This window comes from Pleurodeles waltl, chromosome 5 (genome assembly GCF_031143425.1).
Source record: "Pleurodeles waltl isolate 20211129_DDA chromosome 5, aPleWal1.hap1.20221129, whole genome shotgun sequence".
NCBI classification, from domain to species: Eukaryota; Metazoa; Chordata; class Amphibia; order Caudata; family Salamandridae; genus Pleurodeles; species Pleurodeles waltl.
The window spans coordinates 1,397,502,501-1,397,526,842 of NC_090444.1; the positions used below are offsets into that span (position 1 = coordinate 1,397,502,501).

General features: G+C 43.9%; 1 protein-coding gene across 7 annotated transcripts in view; it reads right to left on the minus strand.

The window, feature by feature from the left end:
* The window catches only part of MYO6 (myosin VI), an 892,076-nt gene that overhangs the window by 110,769 nt on the left and 756,965 nt on the right, over nt 1-24,342 (minus strand). For 3 of the 7 annotated variants that reach the window (XM_069235648.1, XM_069235646.1, XM_069235647.1), the window contains exons 29-30: nt 5,615-5,647; nt 5,176-5,205 (exon numbers count right to left, since the gene is read on the minus strand). The exons of 2 other annotated variants lie outside the window; for them this stretch is intronic. In XM_069235648.1, coding sequence (XP_069091749.1) covers nt 5,176-5,205; nt 5,615-5,647 — 63 coding nt within the window. The remainder of the gene's footprint in view (nt 1-5,175; nt 5,206-5,614; nt 5,648-24,342) is intronic. 2 more of the 7 variants (XM_069235650.1, XM_069235649.1) reach the window with 1 other exon arrangement.

A 24,342-nucleotide genomic window follows, 5' to 3' on the forward strand; every position in this document is an offset into this window, starting at 1 on the left:
TCAGAAGGGGAGCAATCTGCAGTTAGCAGTTTCTAAGAGAAGTATTGATATCAGTTAAAGAGTTGCAATTTTGATGATGATGATTGTCAGGTCTGGTGCTTTTTTCTTTTGGGAACCTATGATTAAGTATTTCCTATAACTGGGGAATGGTCGTCTTATTGTGGTAGGTAAGCACCGGAAGACTGGCGACACACGTGATGACACACAAAGTACCCAGATGAAAAAGTTACCTACTGTTAGAAATTAGGTCTCTAATTGTCAATGGTTTGCACCATGTCTAAGATGAGACCCTCACTCTAGTCAGGGTAAGGGAGCCACACAGCTAAGATAACCCCTGCTCACCTCTTTGGTAGCTTGGCACAAGCAATCAGGCTTATTCCAGGGGCAATGTGTAACGTATTTGTACACATACACACACAGTAACCCAGTGAAAACACAACAAAAGGACTCCACACCAAATCCAACATACACAAGCAAAGATATCACTTTTAAAAAGTTGCAAAGAGTCTCAATCCAGAGGAACCAATGGTTGTCTCTTTTTAACACACAATACCTGGGATGCATCAAAAACAAAGACGATATGGGGCACAGAGGAGGTGAGGTGCCAGAAAACCAAGCAATGCGTTGGTTCCTTACTGTACAGGGGAGGTGATAGGTCAGTTCTTTATTGAAAGGGGAGGTGATGCATTGATTCTTTCCTCGCAGGAGAGGCAATGCGTTGATTACTTACTGGTAGGGGATGTGATGCTTCAGTTTCTTATTGGCAGGGAAGGTGATGCGTCGGTTCTACCTCTGCAGAAGAGATAATGCGTTGGTTTCCAGTCACGCAACCACTGTTCCTTGCTGCGGTGCAAGGTCGATGAGAAAATGATGCCCAGGGATGATGCGTGGGAAAGTCCAGACACATGGTGATGATAGAGCCATGGTGGATTATGCGGTTCGTCAGTTCTACAGGTGCTGCGTCAATTCTACAAGTGCTGTGTCAATTCTTTAGTTGCAAAGCAGGTGCTGCATCGATTCTTCTGCGTCGTGTTTTAGCTGCCCCATTACAATGCAGGGGTTTTCTTCCTCAAAACACAAATTTCCACTTCCCAGGGCCCAGAGACTGGATTTGGCACCCCTTGGCAAGTCAGGACTTTCAGGAGCAGAGTCCAGGCACTTGCAGATGAAGTCTTTGATGTCCAGGAGACTTCTTAACAGGAGGCAAGCTCAGTTCAAGCCCTTGGAGAATCTTTGGAAAGCAGGATGTAGAAAGCAAAGTCCAGTCCTTTCACTCCCAGAACAGAAGCAGCAAGCAGCAGGCCAGCACAACAAAGCAACAGGCAGAGTGGCAGTTCCTCCTACATCATCCAGCTCTTCTTTCTGGCATAATGTCCTCAGTCCAGAAGTGCTCTTAAGTTGCGGTCTCAGAAGTCCAGTACTTATATTAATTTATGCCTTTGAAGTAGGCACGCTTCAAAGGAAAGTCCTTGTAGTGCACAAGTCCCTGCCTTTCCAGCCCTGGCCCAAGACACACTCCAGGGAGTTAGAGACTGCTTTATGTGAGAACACGCACAGCCCTATTCAGGTGTGTCAGCTCCTACCACCACTCTAACCCAGGAAGACCCATCAGGATATGCAGGGCACACCTCAGCTCCCTTTGTGTGACTGTCATGAGTGAATTCACAAACCGCCCAACTGTCATCCTGACCTAGACATGTATTCCACAGACCGGCAGAGGCACAGAATGGTTAATCAGGAAAATGCCCACTTCCTAAATGTTCAGGCTGGACTGTTCCCATGGGAAACAGAGTCAAGACTGATTTGCATACGTCTGGGTCCATACTGGAATGGCAAGGCAAGCAAAAAATCTGATAGATTAAACCCAGATCTGTGACTGGGGCTGAATTTTTTATTTGTTCTGCATTCCATTCATCAACTGTTGTTTTCACTTCCCAGAAGTTGCTTTTTCAAACTTACACTTCAAAAAACAACTTCACCAAAAGATGTATTTTTAAATTGTGAGTTCAGATACCCCAAACCCCATATTTTTATCTGCTCCCAATGGGACATTTTTTGAGAAATTCATTATGTTACCCTATGGGAGAGATAGGCCTTGAAATAGAGAAAAACAAATTTAGCAGTGTTTCACTATCAGGACATGTAAAACACACCAGTACATGCCCTACATTTTTAATATACTGCACAGTGCCAATGGGGCTGCCTTGGGCCTACCTTAGGGATGACTTACATACAGTAAAAGGGAAGGTTTGGGCCTGGCAACTGGGTACACTTGCCCAGTTGAACTGGCAGTTCCAAAGTGCCCACACAGACACTGCAGTGGCAGGTCTGAGACATGTTTACAGGGCTACTCATGTGGGTGGCATAATCAGTGCTGCAGGCCCACTAGTAGCATTTGATTTACAGGCCCTGGGCACCTTTGGTGCAATAGACTAGGGACTTACTAGTAAATCAAATATGCCAATCATGGAGAATCCAATCACCAATACAACTTACACAAGGAACACTTGCACTTTAGCACTGGTCAGCAGTGGTAAAGTGCCCAGAGTCCTCAAACCAGCAAAAACAAAATTCAGCACACAATAAAAACAGAAGGTCAGAAGCCAAAAAGACTGGGGAAACCATGCCAAGAGATGACAGGTCTAACACCTTCCTTCACTAATGCTCTTTCATTTGTAGAGCACACTACTCACCTGTGAGGGTCTGAAGGCGTTGATGGGGGGTGGGGTGTGCTGCTACTGCTCCAACAGCCAGGTCTTGAGGTGTCTCCTGAAAGTTAGTAGGTCCTGTGTCTGTCGCAGGTGGATAGGAAAAGTGTTCCATATCTTGGCAGCGAGGTAGGAGAACGATCTGCCACCGGAGGTCGTTCTGTGGATGCGAGGAATGGTGGGGAGGGCAAGGTCCTGGCTGTGGTTCCTGCGTAGAGGGCATTGCCGTAGTCCAGTCTTCTGCTTATGAGGGCTTGGGTGACCGACCTTCTGGTTCTGGTGGGATCCATCTGTAGACCTTCCGAAGCATGCGTAGTGTGTTGAAGCAGGAGGAAGAGATGGCGTTGACTTGCTGAGTCACTGATAGCGCTGAGTCCATATTGAACCCCAGGCTGCGTGCGTGGTCGGTGGGTGTTGGTGCGGTTCCCAGTGTGGTTCCCAGTGTGGCAGGCCACCAAGAGACGTCCCAGGTGGAGGGGTCGAGCCGAGGATGAGGACCTCAGTCTTGTTAGAGTTCAGTTTCAGGCAGCTGTTCTTCATCCATTCAGCGATGGTCTTCATTTCTTCGTGGAGGTTGGTTTTGGTGGTGGCGTGGTCCTTGGTGAGGGACAGGATCACAGAGTGTCATCGGAGTATGAGATGATGTTGAAGTCGTGTGATCAGATGAAGTTTGCAAGCAGTGTCATGTAAACGTTAAAGAGGGTCAGGCTGAGGGATGACCCTTGGGGTACGCCGCAGATGAACTTGGAGGCTTCAGAGAGGAATGGAGGGAGGTGGACTCTCTGGGTTCTGCCGGTGAGGAAGGAGGTGATCCAGTTCAAGGCTCTGTCGCAGTTCCCTGCGTCATTGAGGCATGTGCGTAGGGTGTGGTGGCAGACGGTGTTGAAGGCGGCCGAGAGATCTAGGAGGATGAGGGCTGCGGTTTCTCCATTGTCAAGTAGGATCCTGATGTCATCGGTGGCAGAGAGAAGGGTGGTTTTAGTGCTGTGGGCACTGCGGAATCCGGATTGGGACGAGTCCAGAGTGTTGTTCTCCTCGAGGAAGCGGGTCAGTTCTGATGGCTAGTTCTCACCACACCTGGGTCAGTGTCAGATGGCCTCTTAAGGCTCCATCATAAATCAGTAACTGTTCTCGACTGCATCCTTGGCATGCAAACTAGGGCAACTGGTATGTCTCCTCCAGAGTCCTCACAGGTGATGACCTTGTCTTCATGGTGGCCCCCATCTGGCATAAGACATCACCAACTACAGTGCTCACACCACAGGTGAGTTCCTGCATTTCACAGTGCCCCCCCTATGACATATGGAGTCACTGACTACAGTGCTCCCACAAGTGATGGCCTGCATTTTACGATGCCCCTCTCCTGGATCATGGGGTCACCAATTAAAGCAATCACACATCAGGGTGACAAACCTAGGTTCCGTAGGACTGGACAGACCACACGCACTACTGCAATGGTACAAACTAAATGGGGCATCTCATCTTTCCCTCACCAAGATCCCTGCTGGCACTCTATCCTCCTACTCCCCACAAAAGGCTCTTGTCTTGGCAGGGAAACAGAGGTTTCAGGAGAGATATCTCACCAATTTGCATTCTGTAAATCTAAGTATAGTGCATTGTCAGTATAGTGAGAGGGGAGTAATATCCCCCTCCTCCGGATCTGAGTCAGAAGGTGTGTAAAGAAAGGAACTGATGTCATTATGCAGTGGAGGCACTCATATATGGTTCTGCTCAGTAACTTCCTGAGCCAGTGTAGGGTTGCATGATGCAACCTGCTGGCATGAGGGAGCACTGCTGACTAACATGTTCTAGATCGAGACTGGCACCTGGGGATATTCTAAAGGTGATACATCTTTACTATCCATCAGAAAAGTTGTTTCCCAGTGTAAGTGGGTGACACATATGTAGTTGGCAGACATTCTTCTTCACTCTAAGTAGATTTTCATAAGGCAGGGAAATTACAACTGTGACTTCACAGCAATGCTGAGGTCAGTATGTATGCACCACCTAAACATTGTATTTCTGGATATTCATGCAGGATTTGAACAATTAGGTGTGATATACTTTTACCCCCAATATCCAAATTCCCTTGTAAAAATGCTTGCCAATGTGACAAGAACTAATCTTGAAGGTCAAAATGAATACACCAAGTAGAATGAATCATAAAGTTACCACTAAAAGCAAAGCAGAACAAATTGTTGAAATCGCTTACTCTTTGTCAGTATCATGAAACTGAGAAAAGGACACATGCAATAAACAGGTTGAATATCTCAATTTAACTGTAAACGAACTGAATCTTTACCGGTATCCTTCAAATATTACCATAGCTTGGCCACCTCCAAGCATCTAAAGCCTTTTCAAGTACAAAGTGGAGGATATGAAGAGAACTCAGTATATGATTTGTACAAAAAACTGAAGGAGTATTAATGAGAAGCATTCCATTAAGAGGGAAATAAAATTGCCATACATAGTCATTTTTGGTCCTGCTCCACTGGCTCTGAAAATAGAACATATTGACGTTACTTGCAACAATAAATCAGAATCTGCCAACTCACAATGCAAGAAAGTGGACATTCTATCGACTCCCCCTCCCTCTTTGATTGTGATTGCAATAGCCTTTATTTGATTCTGCTGCAGTATTATACTATTTCACTTTTAATCACTCATGTTCGTGCACAGAATATTATCATAAAATAAGAAAACGTGTAAAAATTATTTATTGGGAAAATATACTCCCAGTATTCTGCAGGTCGCTTATAAGGCAAGTAGATTTTCCGTACTCTCAGATTTCAAATTTGGAGGTGTGCTTGCAATCTGAGGGTGTCTTTGTGATCAAAAACGTAGGCATGCAATTGATGTGATAATCATATGTGGACAAATGTGAACAATGGAGCAACGGTGCTTACTTAGCAGCTACTGGAACGGTTCCATTTTTCAAACTGTAAAATAAACGTATTGGTAAAGGAGACATTACCCCGGGAAGAAAGCAAAAATCGTTGCATGTTTAAAGTAGTTGAGTAACATGATAATATTTAGCACTACATCTTATCACATCACTAGTGCACTTTGAGCGAACATACAAAGCTGTACCTCAAGCATATTGAAAAGTTAACATATAACCGTTTAGTTATATTCAGAGTATTATAAAATAAATTATGTTTTTTAGAGAAAGGACATACTGCAAAACCAGGCTGGCAATCAGCCATTCTCAATGGAACATTATGAAATGTTTCTTGTTGCTATGAGTTATACTAATGGTCATAGACTTTCTCAAAAGATGTGCAAACCTATTGGTTTGAATTTCAGAAAGGGAGACGTTCAAATTATGCTTCACCAGTACTCATATTGTGTTTTTTTATTTTTATTAATGTAATTCTTATTTCCCTATTCCAACCCACCCCCCGTGCAATGCCTCAACCCTTCTGCACGCCACTGAAAGTGAACTGACAATCTTGCTGGCATACAGCGAGTGAGAAAGGAAAGGCGGTCAGTTTTCTTTTTTTAACACACAACATTTAAATACCTGTGAATGAAATGTATAAATATTTGAAAACACATCAGCTGTTAGTAAAGCATATTTTTTATACTTCCGAAGTGTGATGGAAACAAAGATCGAATCAAAACAAATCAAGACAATTCACTGTGTTTGCAAATGGTAAATATTCGCTGAAACCTGATTTCGCACATTGTCCGCTATATAGTTTTAATAGTAAAACTGCATTTCAGTGTGAATTTTGTTGCAATTGTAATGGGAACATTGATGTCTGTAAAGGACATTGAGCTACCACAGCAGTATATTTGTGACAGTGTGCCCAAAATGCACCATGGCTACATACCACCCACTTACCACTCTCCTGTGGAATTGACATGGCTCATTTAATATAGTTGTTGTTTGCATGATGCTTAAGGTTTCTCAATCCATATGACTTCAGTGATTTAACACTGATAGCAGCACCCTATGTGTGACAATTGTTCTAGAACCACTGCCAAATAAACGGAATTCTGTGAGATTTGTGAATTCATCACAGATAAGGGCACAGCAGAGAGTCTGCATTTTTCTTCAGTTGTATAATCTTCGCTAAATTCTCCTGAGCCCTTTCAAGTCCACGTACTGTTTCTGTATTCCAAGGACAGATTTAGATGACTTGAAGCCATGTTGCCAGACACTGATAACTCACATCAGAATGCGGAACTGCTACTTCCTTTAGAACAAAAAGATTTTATTCAGTCTGATGACAAAGTCAGAGCCTATCTTGCCTTTTTGAGCCTGAAATCATTGAGGTACAGAATGTGGATGACTTTGTTATTCTTACTGACATGTGGAATGATTAATTCGCTTGCAACACTGGAAGTTGTGAAAAGCATGGTGAAGCCCGCTTGTAGTTCTATTGTCTTTGCTTTTGTGTTGCAAGAGTACAATACGTTTGTATCTTTAGTTGCAAATGATAAAAACCTATCTAATGTAAGTATCATTGACTACTTGAATCAAGATAGTCAGCTGACATCATGAGATTAGCTGTGCTTTCTAACAATTGGTATGTCCCTATAAACACACCAATTAAACCACATGCAAAAATCATGTTGAATTTCAGTTACTACTACTAATGCCGGCAACTCTGTCAACTGATGTAGCTGACAATCACTTCCAAGTGCCTTTCGAAAAAAAACGGGGCTGGGGAAAGCTGAGCCAATATAGGATTCTTTCTTCTTTTTTCAAGCAGGAAGAGGAAAAACTGAAACAGCAGATTTTGTTGCTAACAAGCGCACCGTCAATGAGCATCCTGCCTCAATAAAGCTAACTAGGAAATAGTAAACCAGGCGTGCACACAATATTATACACACACCATTTTCTTTTATTCATTCTCTACAAAGGATTGTAGCAGTGCAATGTAAACATCTGTTGTAAAGCAGAGCCCGTGTCCCTTCCAGAAGGGGGATCATCATGATGGAAAATTACCTGGGTTATGATGGAAAACAAGCTAAATGAAGGTGCTGCTCAGGCCTATAAGAACAAGTTACTTACCTTCCGTAATGGCTTATCTGGCAGAGACAATATCTATTTGCAGATTACTTACCTTTCTATATTGGATCCGGAGAATTTACGTGAGCAGTACCCCCTGCACACTGTTAGGCAGCATGATAAATTCCATGTCCAAAGTCGGCGGCGTCCGCACCAGATATGACGTGTGGTACCTATACAGGTGTCATCCTGGTGTGTTGACATCAGTTTTTTTTCATGACTTTCCAGGCCAGAAGCGGAGAGACATGACGGACACTGACTACTGGTGTGTCAAAACTAAGGCACTGAAAGAGAAGTCCCTGCCCCTAGAATTCAGTTCACAGAGTGGGGAGGGTGATAGGGTCGGTAAGGAATCTGCAACTAGATATTGTCTCTACCAGATGAGGCATTACCGAGGTAAACACCGTGTTCATATGATAGAGACTTCTGGTTGAGGTTCCTTACGCTTGAATAGATACCCAAGAAATACCATCCCCGTAGGTGGATCTGCGAACCAAGATTATGTTAGAAAGCCCTGCAGGTCTGAACAGGCTGACTGTCACAGGCAGTAGTGTTTGGTAAATGTGTGCAGAGAAGCCCATGTTGCCACGTAACAGATGTCATGGACTGGAACTCCATGGGCTAATGCAGTAGTCGCAGCTGTAGCTCGAGTAGAATGAACATACAAACCTTCAGGTGGTTGCCCTTTGGCCAGTGCGTAGCAGATCCTAATGCAGAGTATGACCCATCAGGAGATGGTCCGCTTCTGCAATGCCTAAACTTTCTTTGCACCCACATAACTGACAGAGTTTAGCATCCACCTGGAACTCTTTTGTACAATTAAGGAAAAACACCAACGCTCTTTTTGGGTCAGGCAGTGGAATCTCCCCTCTTCCTTATAAGGATGTGGGGGTGCATAAATAGTAGGCAAGGTGAAGGGTTGGCCTACATGAAAGGGCGTAACCACTTTTGGCAGTAAAGAAGCCCTAGTGTGAAGCATCACTTTGCCAGGATAGGTGGAAAGGTAGGGCAGCTTAGATGACAATGCCTGCAGCTCACTCATCCTGTGGGCAGATGTAATGATCACAAGGAAAGCTGGTATCAAAGTGAGAAGCCTGAGAGGACAATTGTGAAGAGGATCGAAAGGACCGCACATCAGAAATATGAAAACTAAACTCAGATCCCATTGGGGCATAATGAATGGTGGTAGAGGGAAAAGATGTGTAAGACCTTTAAGGAACCTATGTACATGTACAATGGGGACTTAAACAAGGAAGGTTGGTCAGGTAACCTCAAAAAAGCAGAAATAGCAGACATATAACCTTTTAGAGTGCCCATAGCAGAGCCCCGCTGGAGCAGGGAAAGGATAAACAACAGGACCTCACAGAGAGGGGCATAAAGGGGGTCAATAGAAGTGTCTGTGCACCATGCCACAAATCTCTTCCAATGACAGGCTTATACCATTTAGGTGGAGGGACACCTGGCTGCCAAGATTACATTACAGATTTCGGGAGCAAGGTCAAAAGCTGTCAACTCTCATTGTTCAATCTCCATGCAAGAAGGCAAAGAGTGGACAGGTTTGGGTATAGAACCCTCCCTTGCTTCTGCAAAAGAGGATCTTCCCGAAGAGGCAGTCTGATCAAAGGATCGATGGACGTGCTCAGCAGCTCTGGATTCCAGACTCCACATGCCCAGTCCAGACCACGACGATTACTTGTGGCGGGTCGTTCTTTATCGTCTTGAGAATTCTGGGCAGAAGTGGTATGAGCAGAAAGGTGTACAGGAGGCCTGAGTTCCACTTGAGATGAAAATCGGCTCAGATGGACTGCTGCCTTGGAAACTCCAATGTGTAAAACTGCTGACACTGCACGTTCTCTGGGGGGGCAACCAGATCTAATTGAGGCTCTTCCCACTGCTGAAAGAGACCAAGAGCCATCTCTGGATGGAGATGCCATTAATGATCTACTAGACATTTTTGGCTGAGCTTCTCTGCTCTGGCGTTCAGAGAGCCCACTAGATGGTGAATCACTAGGGCACAAAGCCTCTTGACAAAGGGTTCACGACCCCACCCTGCCCTGCTTCCTGCAGTACCACATGGCAGTGGTATTGTTCCCGAATACCTGCATTATCTTTCTCCTGATTAAGGGAAGAAATGTCTTCAATACCAGCCCGATCGCACAGAGCTCCAACAGATTAATGTGGAATCCAGATTCTGCCAGAGACCGGATCTCTCTGATCTCCACCTCTCTCGGATGGCCACCCCATCGCAGGATTGGCACTTCTGTTGCTACTGTCAAATCTAGTTGGGGAAGGGAGTGGGACTTGCCTCTGACCTAGTCGTGGTTTGTCCACCACTGCAGACCTTTGGCAGTTCCCTCTGAGGTTTGGACCTTGTCAGAGAGATTTTCCCCTGATGCTGTTCCCACTAGATCTTCAGCTCCCACTTCAGAGCCTGCATATGCCATCTGGCATGTTTCATCAGCAGAATGCTAGAGGCCATGAGGCTCAGCAGCCTCAGAGTAATTCTCACCGAAACCGAGGATAGAGGCTGAAACATCGGTATCATAGCCTGAATATCCTAGAATTGCTGTTCAGGAGGATAAACTGGAAACTGCAGTGTCCAGAACAAGTCCTATGAAAGGAAGCATCTGAGAGGGAGTCAGGCGTGACTTTGGCACATTTATAGTGAACCCTAGGGAATGCAGGAGGTCTGTTGTAGTCTGCAGGTGGTAGACAACAGCCTGGGGAGAGCCTGCCTTTCACAGCCAGTCTCTGAGATAGGGAAAGACTGTAACCCCTGAGCTGTGCAGATGAGCTGCAACCACAGCCATCACCTTGGTGAACACCCGAGAGGCACTGGTTAGGCCAAAGGGGAGCACGTTACACTGAAAGTACTTGTGGCTTACCGTTAGCCGCAAATAACATCTGTGGGCAGGGAGGACGGGAATATGGAAAAAAGCGTTCTGCAAGTTCAACACTACCATCCAGCCTCCTGGGTCCAGGGCAGATAGAACATGAGCCAGAGGGAGCATTTTGAACTACTTCTCGGGGGAAGAAATTGAGGGACTGAATATCTAGAATAGGGCGGGGGCTCTTGTCCTTTTTGGTTACCAGAAAGTAGCTGGAATAGCAACAACTTACTTCTGGCACGGGGACCCTCTTCATAGCTCCCTTGGCCAACAGAGCTGTAACTTCCTCGTGGAGAAGGGACAAGTGATCCCCCATGAACCGATGGTAGGATGGTGGCATGGATGTAGGAGTAGTCTTGAAGGGGAGAGAGTAGACCTACTGGACTATCTACAAAACCCACCCGTCTAAGGTGATGGATTGCCAGCGAAGCAGGTGATGGCAGATCCTGCCTCAAACTGGCCCCAGGTGGGGGAGTGCAAGACTGGAAAGGCTTGGAGGCTGCTGCAGAGGGGTGAGGGGGCGGGGGCGGACTGTCCGGACCACGGGCTCCTTGATCCACAGGGTTGGTGGATCCCATGCCCTCAGCCACAGAGAGGCTGGGCAATATGTGCAGCATATTAACTAGCCAGTAATGGACACAGCTGGAGGCCCCTTCCATAGCCACAAAAGGGATGAAAGGCAGACTGAGGGGAATAAGGGACTGCCGCAAAGGCCGAAGACCTGGCCATAGTTTGAGAATCCTTGAAGCGCTCGTGTACTGACTCTGTCTCGTCTCTAAAGAGATGGATGCCATCAAACAGCATATCAATCAAAGTAGCTATGACATGCCCTGGAAAGCCAAATGTCCTCAGCCAGGTGTGGCACTTCAGAGTCACTATCAACAAAACTGCTCTGCCTAGTGAGTTGGTCGTGTCCAGTCCGCAATGGAGTGAACTTTGCTGCAATTCTACCACTGGCAACAGCCTGAAAGAGTACAGCCTGGGCCTCCTCTGGGCCCCGTGGCAGCACTTGCTAAACCGTATTCCACTTTATGTGGGAGTAACGGTCCAAAAAGCATGCAGTGATCACAGACTGCAATGCTACGCTGGTGGAAGAAAAATCGTCTTCCCAAGTGTATCCAGTCTTTTGGATTCCCTATCCTGGGGTGTTGAAGGGAGTGCACACTGGCAAGTGGAGGCTTGGATAACCAAACTCTCAGGGGTGGGGTGTTGCGTAAGAAAAACTTGGATCCCCTGGATCGGGGTGATGGCGGTGGGCAATAATTCTCCTATTCTCAGGAGTCCCTGTGCTGTGTTAGGACCAGGTTCCCAGTAGGACATCCATGAGGGCCTCATTAAATAGGAGCATGGCACCTTTGTCAGTAGGTTAGCCCAGATGGCCACAGAAGGCAACTCAAGGTTCAGGACCTCTGCTGCTCTTTTCACCACCATAGAATATGACGCTTCCTCCTCCATAGCCATGGTAAGGGGAGAAAGCATACCAGTTTCTGGAGAAGCATCTAGTCCGCTGGCTTCACCCAAGTCTGCATTCTAAAGGGTGCAGCGACCCCTTCCATTCATCACCGTAACCTAGCCCTTATGAAAACGGCTCAGGATCCAACATAGGAGGAAAGGCTCCTGCTAGTGTTGGGGTCATACGATGCCCATCCGGCTCCGTATCTGAGTTGGGAATAAGAATGGGGATGGCGCCAGGAGTGTATGCACAAGCGTCGGGATAGTTGAAGTGGTAGGACCAACGTTGGTCTGGATCCTGTACTTGATCCATGGGTGCCCATTGGTGCCAAAGCCATCGGCGCAGAACCTTAAGGGAGCCCTTCCGACTCCGCAGGGCCTGAAGGGCTCCAGGGGTGTCAGAATGCCCATAAATGAGGCATATGGCCTCAAAAAACTCTTTAAGCTGGTCAGGTGTAGCTCTGGCTCCCAGGAACCTGGGAAAGAACAGAATCGGACCAGGCAAGGGCTCCGCAGAGCGAGGACTAGAACGTTGACACTTCCTCATTTTGTTGGCTGACGGATGAGGAGAAGACGAAAAAGAGGACTCCGCGACCGATCCCGGGACCTTCCTCTTGACTGAGATCTCGACTTGTGCGGGGTCGAATGTTAGGCTGCCCTTAGCTTCATCGACCGGTTCTCTCAAAGCCTTTGGATGCATGGCCCAACACTCAAAGCACGACTTTGGGTCATGGTCACACTTCAGGCACCAAAGACACATGAAGTGAAGATCTGTCACGGATATTGACTGATGTCAGGAACTACAGGACTTTAACCCGGTCTTCCTAGATGACATCCTCAACGCACCAGGAGTTGAAAATAAAAAAAAAACCTGACAAAAATTTGCAAAAAGGCAGTAAAAAAATGACTGAGAGGTAGCTCTCTTGGGATCAGCACTAGCTAGTGCGGAAAGAAAAGAACTCATGGGCTGGGGTGGCGCCAATATAGGAGTACCCTTCACAAACAAATTCCGTAGCTAGTCTGACAGCTGAGGAGAATTCAAATGTAAGGATTCTGCAAGTAGAAGACTATCAGATCTGTGGTTCAGGGCCTTTAACAACTAGCATAACCCTTGGCACCAGGCTGTAAGGCTGTGAGAAAATTCCACATATTGAGGGTAAAATGTTCTAAATTAAAAAGGGAGAAAGACAAACATTGGAATGTTCGAGCAGAAGGCTTATACGAGCTATGATTAACCCTGAGCCAATTCGTTGTCTTCAATGGAGCTCCCAACCTTCCAATCATGTAATAAAGTCTGCCGAGGACTATACTGGTTGTCAAAGGCCCTGAACCAGTTATAGGCCCTTTTCTGCAGATTGAGCCTATAGCTCGGTCAAAGGGCCTTTAATAATCGGTATAAATCTCAGCACAGTGCTGTAATATAGCTGTAGCAGGATATACCGGTCACTGAAGGCCCACTCCAGTGTTAAAGGCCTAAGCCGAAGGCAAGGGCCTTTAACAAGGGAGTGGGCCTTTAATGGCCAGTATAGCCCGGCTACAGGGGCTATAACACTATGAGAGCATTCCGCTCCTAGATGGCAAAATGTTCTAATTAATAGAACAAAGGTCTCAAGGACCCGGAGGGGACTGAAATCCACTGGGGTTCTGTGAGGCCTTTGTTCCCACTGTTGCTGCGAGACAAATATTGGAATCTTGGAGCTCCAGGCTTTTATTAGCATTTAGAAGCCCAGAGCACTCCATTGTATTTAATGGAGCTCCCAACATAAAATTGTTCTAATATTTGCCTACGATTCAAATTAACTGTTGCAGTGGCGTAACAAAACTTGAAGGGGTGCCCTGCAAAGTACATGGATGTGCCCCACCTCCAGACTCCCTCAAGAGCTTCCAGGCTAGGGTGCTGTGCTCAGTGGGCCCCCTAAAGCTCGGGGGCCCCCGCACTGCAGGGGCTGCAAGGGACTTTGTTACACCACTGAACTGTTGTTATAATCAAAAATCCCAGGAATTTAATCGTTTGATTAGAAATTAGTAAAAAAACACTACTGTGGTCGTATTCTGCTGCAGACTGCTGACATTTAGAAACATCAACTACACTTCATGTAACCTCGGAGAAATTAAGGCTGCTTCACATCACATATTTCATTATACTTTTTTACAGATTCGTTTTCCGAGAAGTAAACAAACAGAAAAGATGAGGCACTCAATTGCCTTGCAAGAATTTTGTGGCAAGATAAAACAACAGCTGTCAACACGAATTTAGTTCATGTCTCCAATGTTTTCTGGGAAGAGATTAGTCCTCTCGCTCATAAGAAGTGTGCTAGAGCCGGTTATCTTTTTAACCCCCAGCAAGCCGTGTTGTTAGAAACAGTATAAAGCCTTGGAATTTGCGCCCAGTAACATAACTAAAAAGATCCTTCAGATTCAAGCTAACTCTTTTATAAATTGGGTGGCATGCACTTTCTGGCAGTGATTATGGTTTTGCAAATAAAGATGATTAATTAGTTACAACACCTAAACTCTTGGGATTGGCTTCTGCTCCAATGCGGTTCCTTGTTAAGCCACACAATGCAAAATGTATATAGTTGGCAGACCTTTGTTTTTTATCACAAGTGACCAGGAAAGAGCGCCCAGGCTGTTTTAAAAATAGACGTGAACTGCGTTTCAAAGGCAATAACGTACATCGAAAATACATTGGAAAGGGAATTAAATGTATGGGGTGTCTGGATTTTCAGTTTTCTTTAATATACTTTCACATCATCCTACAATTTTTAACAAGTGTATGTTTAATGGATCACAAAAACTCCTTAGAATGAACATGTGGGGAATTAGAAAAACGACTTTTAAATTATTAAAACTATATCGGCGAGGCAGGACCCTAGAAAAACAATAGCATTTGTTTAATTTTCTGATAAGCCTGAATGTAAATTCATATTTTTTCATGATTTGTGAGGAGGGGAACTATAGTTCTGTATTCATTGTGAGACTAACTAATGCAGAGAGTTAACCAGTTTTCACTTACACATTTGATAATGCATTTGTGCACAAACGGTGTGGGCCATAAATTAAAATGCCACACGGTAAAAAAAAAAGCCATTTTATTTACAAATCTTAAGTTAAATTTAAGGCATTGCAAGAGGTGCCTCGAGGATGAAACAGGTGTATCTTGCAATGGCTCATAAAAACAAACAGTACTTGTTGCCTAAAACCATATTTACAATTATCTACAAAAAAATCGTTTTTATCCCCCATAACTTTCTTTTTGTTTTATGTGCTCCTAGTTTGGTTGCATCCCTCCAGTTCCCAAAAAGTCATATCAGAATACTAAGGCTACGTTGTAATAACTATAATTCCACGTAATGGTTATATTTTTACAAACATCAATGCTCCTTTAACTTTCAGGGACTTTTGCCTTGCTCCATTTGTCCCACTGTAATTTGGATACCAAATTAAAATGGCAAACTATATGAGACTATCACAGGAAAAATGCAAAATACTGTAGGGTGCTTCAATAATAACAGGAACAAATAATAAGGCTACCTTAAAAACTAAATAAATGTAGCTGTTAATATTCGATTTCTCTGCGACAATGAATACATGTTTATTCAGACAACTCACATCTGTGGAAGGAAGCATTGCAATTCACATTTATATACTGCTATTATGAATACAAGGGAACGGAGAAGTAATAAATTGAGGTGCTGGACAAATCTCCATGAGGACATGCGCTTATCTGTTTCTTTGTCCTGAGAGCTGAACTGAGCTTTCCAGATTGTGTTGCATTTGCAGCATGTTTACAGTTGGATGAGCATCAGTGGCAAGTCAAATGAAAGGCCAACAGCAAACACTAATGCTGTGAATTTCAAAAGGGTGGTCTGACGCACAATAATACAGGTACTTACTTACTGAACTTTACCAATGTTTCTGGTGAATTCTATATTTCCCACAGATACCCACATCAAGAATATCCTCCAGGTGCTAGTTTGGATACTGATTTTTTTCCCCATCAATAGGTCCTCATTGCTGCCAGGTGATGCTACACAACTCCTAACGTGAGCCCATCCATGTTGGATATGACATCGCCAAAATACATTTGGAGTCACCTGGAACACAGCTTTACTTTCGGAGCCCCATCAAGGCATGGGGTAAAGGGACCAAGAGAATTTTTAGGACAGTAACAAAATAGCGGAGGCACATTTTGCATGCCCTGGGATCTTACTACCTAGGGCCAACTCTTCAGTAGAAAACGGAGGGTGTTGTTGATTCTGTAGAAAGATATATTATTGCTAGAGATTTCAATAACAATGAAATCCATTTAAATAATAGCCTGTATGAGTGAATTTAGGCCTAACTGGAATGCTGCATTTTAAACCTGCAAATTCCTTTCTAAACTTTGCATGACCCACATTTGCTTGACTTGCTTAATTTGCTGACATTAACAAATTCCAAACTGCTTTAGCACAGCACAAATGGTTCTATCGTGAATTTGCATGAGCTCTTCATGATGCAAACTTCCTATGCTAACAAAGAAAATTATTTTTTCTATTCATTATTAACCACTTGATCTGCACTAAAATCTCAAAACTTGCTAAACTAATCTTAACCTTGCTTCTTTATGACTAGCGTTCTTGTGTAAAGATGTGTGAGAGTGGAGGAAATATAGTGCAAATACGTTTAAAACTTCCATGAATGTTCTTTCCTTCAGACACCAAGGTGAATGAGAAAATGTGTTGATATTTCTTCTGCTTATAAATTTCTACAAAATGTATAATGTGTTTAGAACTCTCTTTGTTTAAACTTGCTATTTTCACAGAAACCATTCCTGTCTCATGATGTTCTTGCCTGTTCATTGGTTAACTGTACAACATTCTGAAACATTAGTCATAATCTTGTGACATTGTATTCCATTATAAAAGTGTCCAAGGGAAAGAACAGTGAGATGAGTGAGGAGATGCTGTAGTGAGAATAAACAGACTCACTTTCTCTCGACTCTCAGACAGATCTGCTGTCTGCCTTAGACTATTCTCCATCAGTGCCTGATACTGTATTCTTTACCAGTACCAATAGCTTTACTGGCCAGACTGATTTTCAGACGCTTGTTCCTTTTTTTGCTACTTATTTTTACTAAAATTGAAGGCGAGCATCTTAGGAATACACGGACCAATAGTCCAGCGCTAAACAACGTTTGAATTCTTCGGGAACCACGGACCGGGGTAGGTCTCTGCCTGGCCAGCATTGCTGCAACAAACGTTGTTTAGCGCTGGACTATTGGTCCGTGTATTCCTAAGATGCTCGCCTTCAATTTTAGGACGGGCACGAGTTAGGAATTATTTATTCCATATTCATGTAAGTGATTATTACGCCTCCCCACTAATTGTTGGTTGAGAGGTATCTGTATTTACTTCCTTGCAAATATATGTGACCCTCATTACTCAGGAGATACATATAGTCACATAAGGTCCTGATGAAGCATCACTGGATCCGTTTGGACCACCAGGATACGAAACATGTTGACCCATGAGGGGGTAGTTTTTGGAGAATTCCCAGACTCCTCTCCTTGATATGTTCTAATTTACAAGAGTGATTGATCTTAACTTCTTGATTCACTCTTCTGTTTCTAATTTTTAATCTTGGCCCTGACCGCTCATTGGGTCCAATAAAATCTACAGTCCCAGTGGCGTTTTTGAGAGTCAATTTTAACCACACAATTTTTTCTGATCTCCGTTGATTCTTTAGTCACCTTTGGGGTCACGGCACCACCATATATTAAGATCTCCGGCAAAGAGCCCCCCCATCAGGGGTGGTGCCCGTCAGACATTGCAGCGCCAGTCTGACGAGGAGCAGCGCCTATGATGAAGCATGACACCCTATGGGTGTGTGAGGCCTCTTGCTCCTAGAATTTAGGACCCTGGTCACTATATATATTTTTTGTCTCTTTTTTTGTTTTCTTTGGAACAGTGTATCGCTGATTTTCTATATTCACTTAAGGAGGATATACATTGGACCATAATTCCTCCTGATCCCTCCCTTATTCTCAATATATCAGCCCTTTTTTATTTGCTTAGTAAGCAGGCACCTCGTGAGAGAATAAGTAAGCAAACTATGCAGTGCAGGGTATGCCCTAGATAGATCTGCAGCTTGAGACAGGAGCAGTAGACTACTAATCTAATATACAGTAGAATTTGGATTTCCTTCTTAATCTCACTTTGAGCATGCTTATACACCTTTGTTCAAAAGATGCTTGTCTGCAAGAGCCACAGCAACTTAATTGGCAAAAGAGGCCAATCGCTTACAACAGACCTCTCAACTTTCATGCACGCAAAGAGAATAGGATCATATTGGGGACTAACGTCCTCCCTCATGGTGAGAGGGTAGACTATTACCTGATGGAAATCTAAATTAGCAGGAATAGGCTGGACTGTATGAGGGAGCCAGAAAGATTATCTTCGAACTATTGAAATCTCTGTTTCTTTAAAACCAGAAGAAAAACACAAGTCAGAGGTAATGTACAGTATATGAGAAGGTCTAAGGACAACCACAAAGATTCTGTTAGCAATCCCTAGAAATGAAAAGACATGGACCAGAGGACAACACACTATTGGGCCATATGTACCAACACATTTTCCCATAGACACAGAATGGGTTAAACCCTTTGATATATCTGGCCCTTGGTTTTCATGAGAGAAGCAAAATGACAGCTATCAGAATCTTTCTCCCACTGTCCCCTAAGTCATATTCTCAGTTCAGGAGAATTATAGTTATACTGTTCAGAGAATCTGTTTCAGCGTCATCTGTCACTGCTAGGTTTTTCATCACAATTGATACTTCGTGACTCATCTCCAACCACTACAATGTTACTCTCCTCACACAGCTGAATGGATCCTGTACTCTTGCTCTTACAAATATTATACATGCCTCTGGTGTTGTCCATGAGGACTTGCAATGTGTGCCCCGTGCACTGAGGAGAAATTAAACCAGTCCTAAACAAAATCCTTAAAGCTCCATCAAAATGATGCAACAATCACACTCCTTGGGATTTCACATGCAGCAGATGCAAAAGTCCTTCAAAGAGGTTTTCTGACCTGGGAAGATGCATCTGTAACCAATGTAACCTGGGGTACCATTTCTACAAAGGTGAGTAAGTAAGAGTGAAAGTCCGCTCCCACATGGTGATTGGCAGACACTCCCTTCAAGAGAACATTGCCATTTCCAGAACTGTTTCCAAGAAAAGTCAAGTGAATTTCAGATGTTTATATAGTACAAGAGAATACTTTTGCACATAAAGAAACTCACAGTCAGTGAAGCAGGTTGCATGTCAATTGACTATCTGCAAACACACAAGGTTTCCTTAAGTGAACTGCTGCAACCACTACAACCTTGGAAACCACGACTTATGCTGAGATGAGGCCAAAGATGAATGAAATTAGTTATTGCTGTCCTGCTGCAATGCATACAAGTAACCTCTGGTGGCTGTATCACTACGTTAGAATGCTGGAATTAGTTTGGAGCTGATGATGAGGTGCCATTGATGGAGAAACTCAGTATAACAACAGCTGTCCCCTCCAGTTAAGGAGCAGCAGAGCAGCAGCTGGAGTCATTTTGCTGGAAACATTAAACAGAGTCTTCTAGAAATGTGCCAGCTTTTAAAGTCAAAGGGGTACACAGTGATGCAAGCCTGAGAACTTTCTCCTCAGAAAGTCATAAAGATAGTGCAGGAGATAGGTCTCAACAACACTGCTTCTATGGCCAGTTACCATTTCTTCAACTTCCATGAATTCTCAGTTGATGCAGAGGATTGTCCTGTTTATCTTTTCTAACCCTCAAACTAGAGTAGGTGTCATGACCTTAAAACTGAACCAGCAACTCAGTTGCCAGCATGAGATGTAGGCCTCACTGTTGAGAATGAGAATCAGGATCAATTGTTGCATTAGGTGCTCTCCTAGAAGCTATACTTCGGAGGTGACTCGGAACCACTAACGTCAAAAGAAAATGTGAACAAATCCTGCAGAGAAAAAAATAGGACGAGAATGCCAAAAACAGGCCACAGCGTGAATCCTACGATTTTTGACAAGTGATAAAAAAAACATTTTATCATGTGTGCCAAGCAAAACCTTTGTGGACCAGTAAACTTCACCTGGTGATCTTTGGGCAGCTCAAAAATTAGAGTCATTCAGGAATCCTGATGGCAGTTCTGAATGTTTAATTGATAAATTGAACAAACAATTGCCACTGTTTGAGTATTGTTGGAGATCGGATATATAGCCAACTCATATGTAATGTATTCTTCCGCTAAATATGGTTTACTTATCTGTAACATAGATGGAGATCTAAGGGTGGGTCCTCCATCACGGCACAGATTTTCCTTTTAATTCTTCAGCTCATTGTTGTTGTTTTACACGTCATTTTATAACATACACAGTTGGTTATAGGCACTGTTCTTTTAATCTAAAGGTTCACGGGTATGTTGCCATGAGATATAGGTTATATGCTGCAACACTTTATCAAGCTTTGTTATGATAGAGTGTAGTACCTGGAGTTTAAGAGGTCTTATTTTGAGTGCAAGGTCTTGACAATCCAATAAAACGATTTAAGCCCAAACATCTTGCAGCCCTCGTGACCCTGACGGGAATGGTATGGGCACTTTAACAATACTTGACACTTATGTCCTCAGAGCACAGAGTTGGTTGTATTTACAGGCCAAAGCATTGCCTAGGAATGTGAGCAGTATGTCTAGTTGTGATGACCCATGCAGAACTGGTACGTCATCAGATCCACTTACCCCACACTAAGGTCCAATTAATCTGAATTTCAACACAAGGTTATGAGATAAAATGATAAAAAAAAAAATGTTAAACAGATTTTATTAGTATTTTAGTTCAAATGTTATTAATAAATGGGAATGGTACAATGTTGGCATACATACATCTTGTATCACTGAGCATAACTTTGCTGAATATCGCACAGCATATTCTGTCATCATATATTTATAAAATCATATAAAGCGATCCAAAATTTGCTTATATCTTCCTCTCCTCAGCTCCTCTAAGTATGTCAAATCTCTATATACATATAGTTGAGGGAAGTGTTAATTTGTATATCTCTCTTGTCAGTGAGCTAAGATAGAGTAATAATTAGTGCCATTCTACTCGTAACTACCCTGTATCCCCGCCACCCATCTGCCCTATACAGTAGTTTCTTACTGCGCCTATGCTTGAGTTGCATCATGATGCCTCTCAGAGTGCACAAGTTTTATATATCATTTACAAGCCCTATCCTATGCTCTGCTTACTTTCTACTTTGTGGATGTACTATCACTTCATGTTGTGGGTGATGTTCTTAGCTCAGTCCTCTCTATGTGGGAAATTGAAGGTTCATCATATAATGCTATAATAATCTGTTCCCAGGCATTTATTATCTCCAGGGAACCCCTTCCCTGTCCAAGCTCCTTTTTCATCAGTAAGCTTTTGCACTCTGCCCAGCTCCTTAACTCTCTCTTCCAGCTTTGGGGGTTGGGACCTATCGGGCTCTTCCAATTCTTTGTCAATTCTCGTTTGGCTAGTATAAAGGCAAGACCCTGGAATTTGCTATTTGCTTTATTCTTGGGAGCATGGGGGAGCCAGTGTAGTAAACAGTGGGCTGGTGTGCATACAGCTTCGTGCTCAGTGATTTCCGCCACGCTTGTCGTCACTATGTTCCAGTAGGTGTTCCAGTGGGGGCAGGACCACGACATATGTATAAAGTCCGCCGCCCCTTCCCCGCATAGGACATTTTGCATCCATTATGTGGAGGTGATCCCGGAGTCTTTTCGGGTGTGATAGGCCCTATGTATGACATAAAATTGTATAAGCTGAAACTTAGCGTTTCTGGAGACCTTTGGCGCCCTCTGCAGGATCTGGTCCCAGTACCCTTCTGATATTTGGGCCCCCAAGTCCACCTCCCATTTATGCTGTAGGTCGTCGAGGGGGCGCAGCGCTCCTCTGCGGATCGCTCTATATAAGCCTGTGATGGCTTTTTGTGTGCCATCGGAGGTCAATAGATAGGTGCTGGGTCGGTGGGGGCGGGGCTCCACATTTCCCATCTACCAATGGTGCGTAGGGGCACTCGATGCATTAGGAAGTGGCCCTGTGGCAGGTCATGTTCCAGCCGAAAATCTTTGAATCGTAGTAGGTTACCCTCTCGATATATGTCCCCCATCTGTAAAGCCCCTGCCTCCTCCCAGGTCGCCAGTCCCCTCCAATCGCCTGCTCGGGGTAACCACGGAAGCCATGCCATTGGTATCTCAGTTGTATAAAGCATAGTCAAGCCTGTTCTATAGAGACATTGTTTCCAGCATCGGCGGAGGACCCGAGTCTCTGGAGCGAGTCCTGGATCAGATCCAATGTGATTAAAGATTATGCCCGCCAGTACAGGCACAGGGAGAGTCATAGTGGTCCCATCTTTCGCTTGGGCCCTATGCTCCACTTCCCATCGGGTCAGACATTGCAGCTGGGCCACCAAATAATAGGCCTCAAAGTCTGGGACTGCCAGTCCCTCCAAAATGATAACAAATGCTGCAATACCTTACCCATTAAGTAGATAAATCCAAGTCATATTAACTTAATCGCAGACAACATGAAACTAACCTAAAATATCCTCTAAGATAAAGGAGGTACTATCATTAATAATATGAATAATAACGACTGGACTCGAGGACCGCCAAACGAATAAAACCTGGATTCAAATGCTTATCTTCGGATGAGCAAAAGGAGGAAAAGTGCAGTCTCAAAGAGTACAGAAGGGTGAGAGTGGCTGAACGTCAGCAGCACACAGATAGCTGAGCACAAACAAAAACTACAAGGCTGTGCCATGATTTACATTTGTTTTAAATAAGCCATCAAGTGCCCCATTTGTACTTATTTTCTAATAACCACCTCTCCCTCAATTAATACCAAATAAGAAGAAAGCTCACTCTTTTGACAGATTCTGTGTAGTCAGGTCTGCATACAACGTGAATTTCTAAACCACAAACCTGTAAAACCTTTAGGTGAACTGGAACTAAACTAGTCATAGTAAGGGTTATTTTTACTATGAGAAGAGCAATAGGGCATTAGAAGTTAAGGCAGGACCGGCTTTAATGCTGGTGGCACCCTGTGCGACGGTCTTTTTTGGCGCCCTCCACTCCATGACCACCTCCCCGGATTCTCTCACTACCAACCAGCAAATGTGCCCCTCATCTCTCCATAGTCCCCCTTTCACATATTCATTTGTTTCAAAAGGCTGGCTTTACTAATCCACTCATCTATCCACCTAAAATATAGTTCTGTTCTTTGCAGCAGGTACATTAACCATCTATGATACTTTATGGCTAGTCAAGGCTGCCACTAAACAAAACTCCCATCTCTCTCCCTAGCAGGAACATTAATCACAAGAGGTATCTTCATATTTTCATTGCTTCTTGAAGGCTGGACACACAAGAAACTTTTCAAGAGGTGCTTTTATATCGCAAGCTTGTAAGTTATTGCTAAAGACAGCGCCCCCGAGGGCAGCACCCGGTGCGGTCGCACCGCTCGCACCTCCCTAAAGCCGGCCCTGGTTATGGGCACAAATTTGACTACAAGCCATTTTGATCCAGATAATCAATGGTTAATGTTTAGCCGTCCATGAACACATACAGAGTGCAAACGATGCCGCCATGATATTGTCAGATTGCGGTCCTCAATTTGAGTTACAGGCCAATCTTTCTTTCTTTCTTCTCCACAAAATGCTTTTCATATCGAAATTGCAAATTTCAGATTCCTCAACTCGTTCCAATGATATTTAGTAAGGAAACGGTCACGCCATGTTGTGTGCGTCAAGGTGTTTGAAAACAAAGCTAGAAAGCAGTGTTGCCAGATTTTTAAATCTTCTAGAGCCCAAAGCCATTAAACTACCAGCCCAAAATAAGCCCAAAATGAACCGATCCTAGCCCAAAAAGTAGCCCAAAATTTTAACACTGAAATAATGCAATCATTGGCTTAAGCAAACATTTTTAAGCACAAATCGAATTTCTATTTTAAGCAAATATGTGGAACTCACAGTGCCTGAATTATGCATTGTATTACACAATAAAAATAGAAATGAACATTGAAAAATGGTCACTCGCTTCTTATGATGAGCAGCAAAATGGAACAAATAGTAGAGAAGGTGGAAGGGGTCATGGGCACAACGTAAATTCATACTATAGAAGCACCCGGCTTGTAACAATACTAGGACGTTGACCCTCAAAAACTCAAGGGGTACAGGGCCAATGTTATAAATCTGA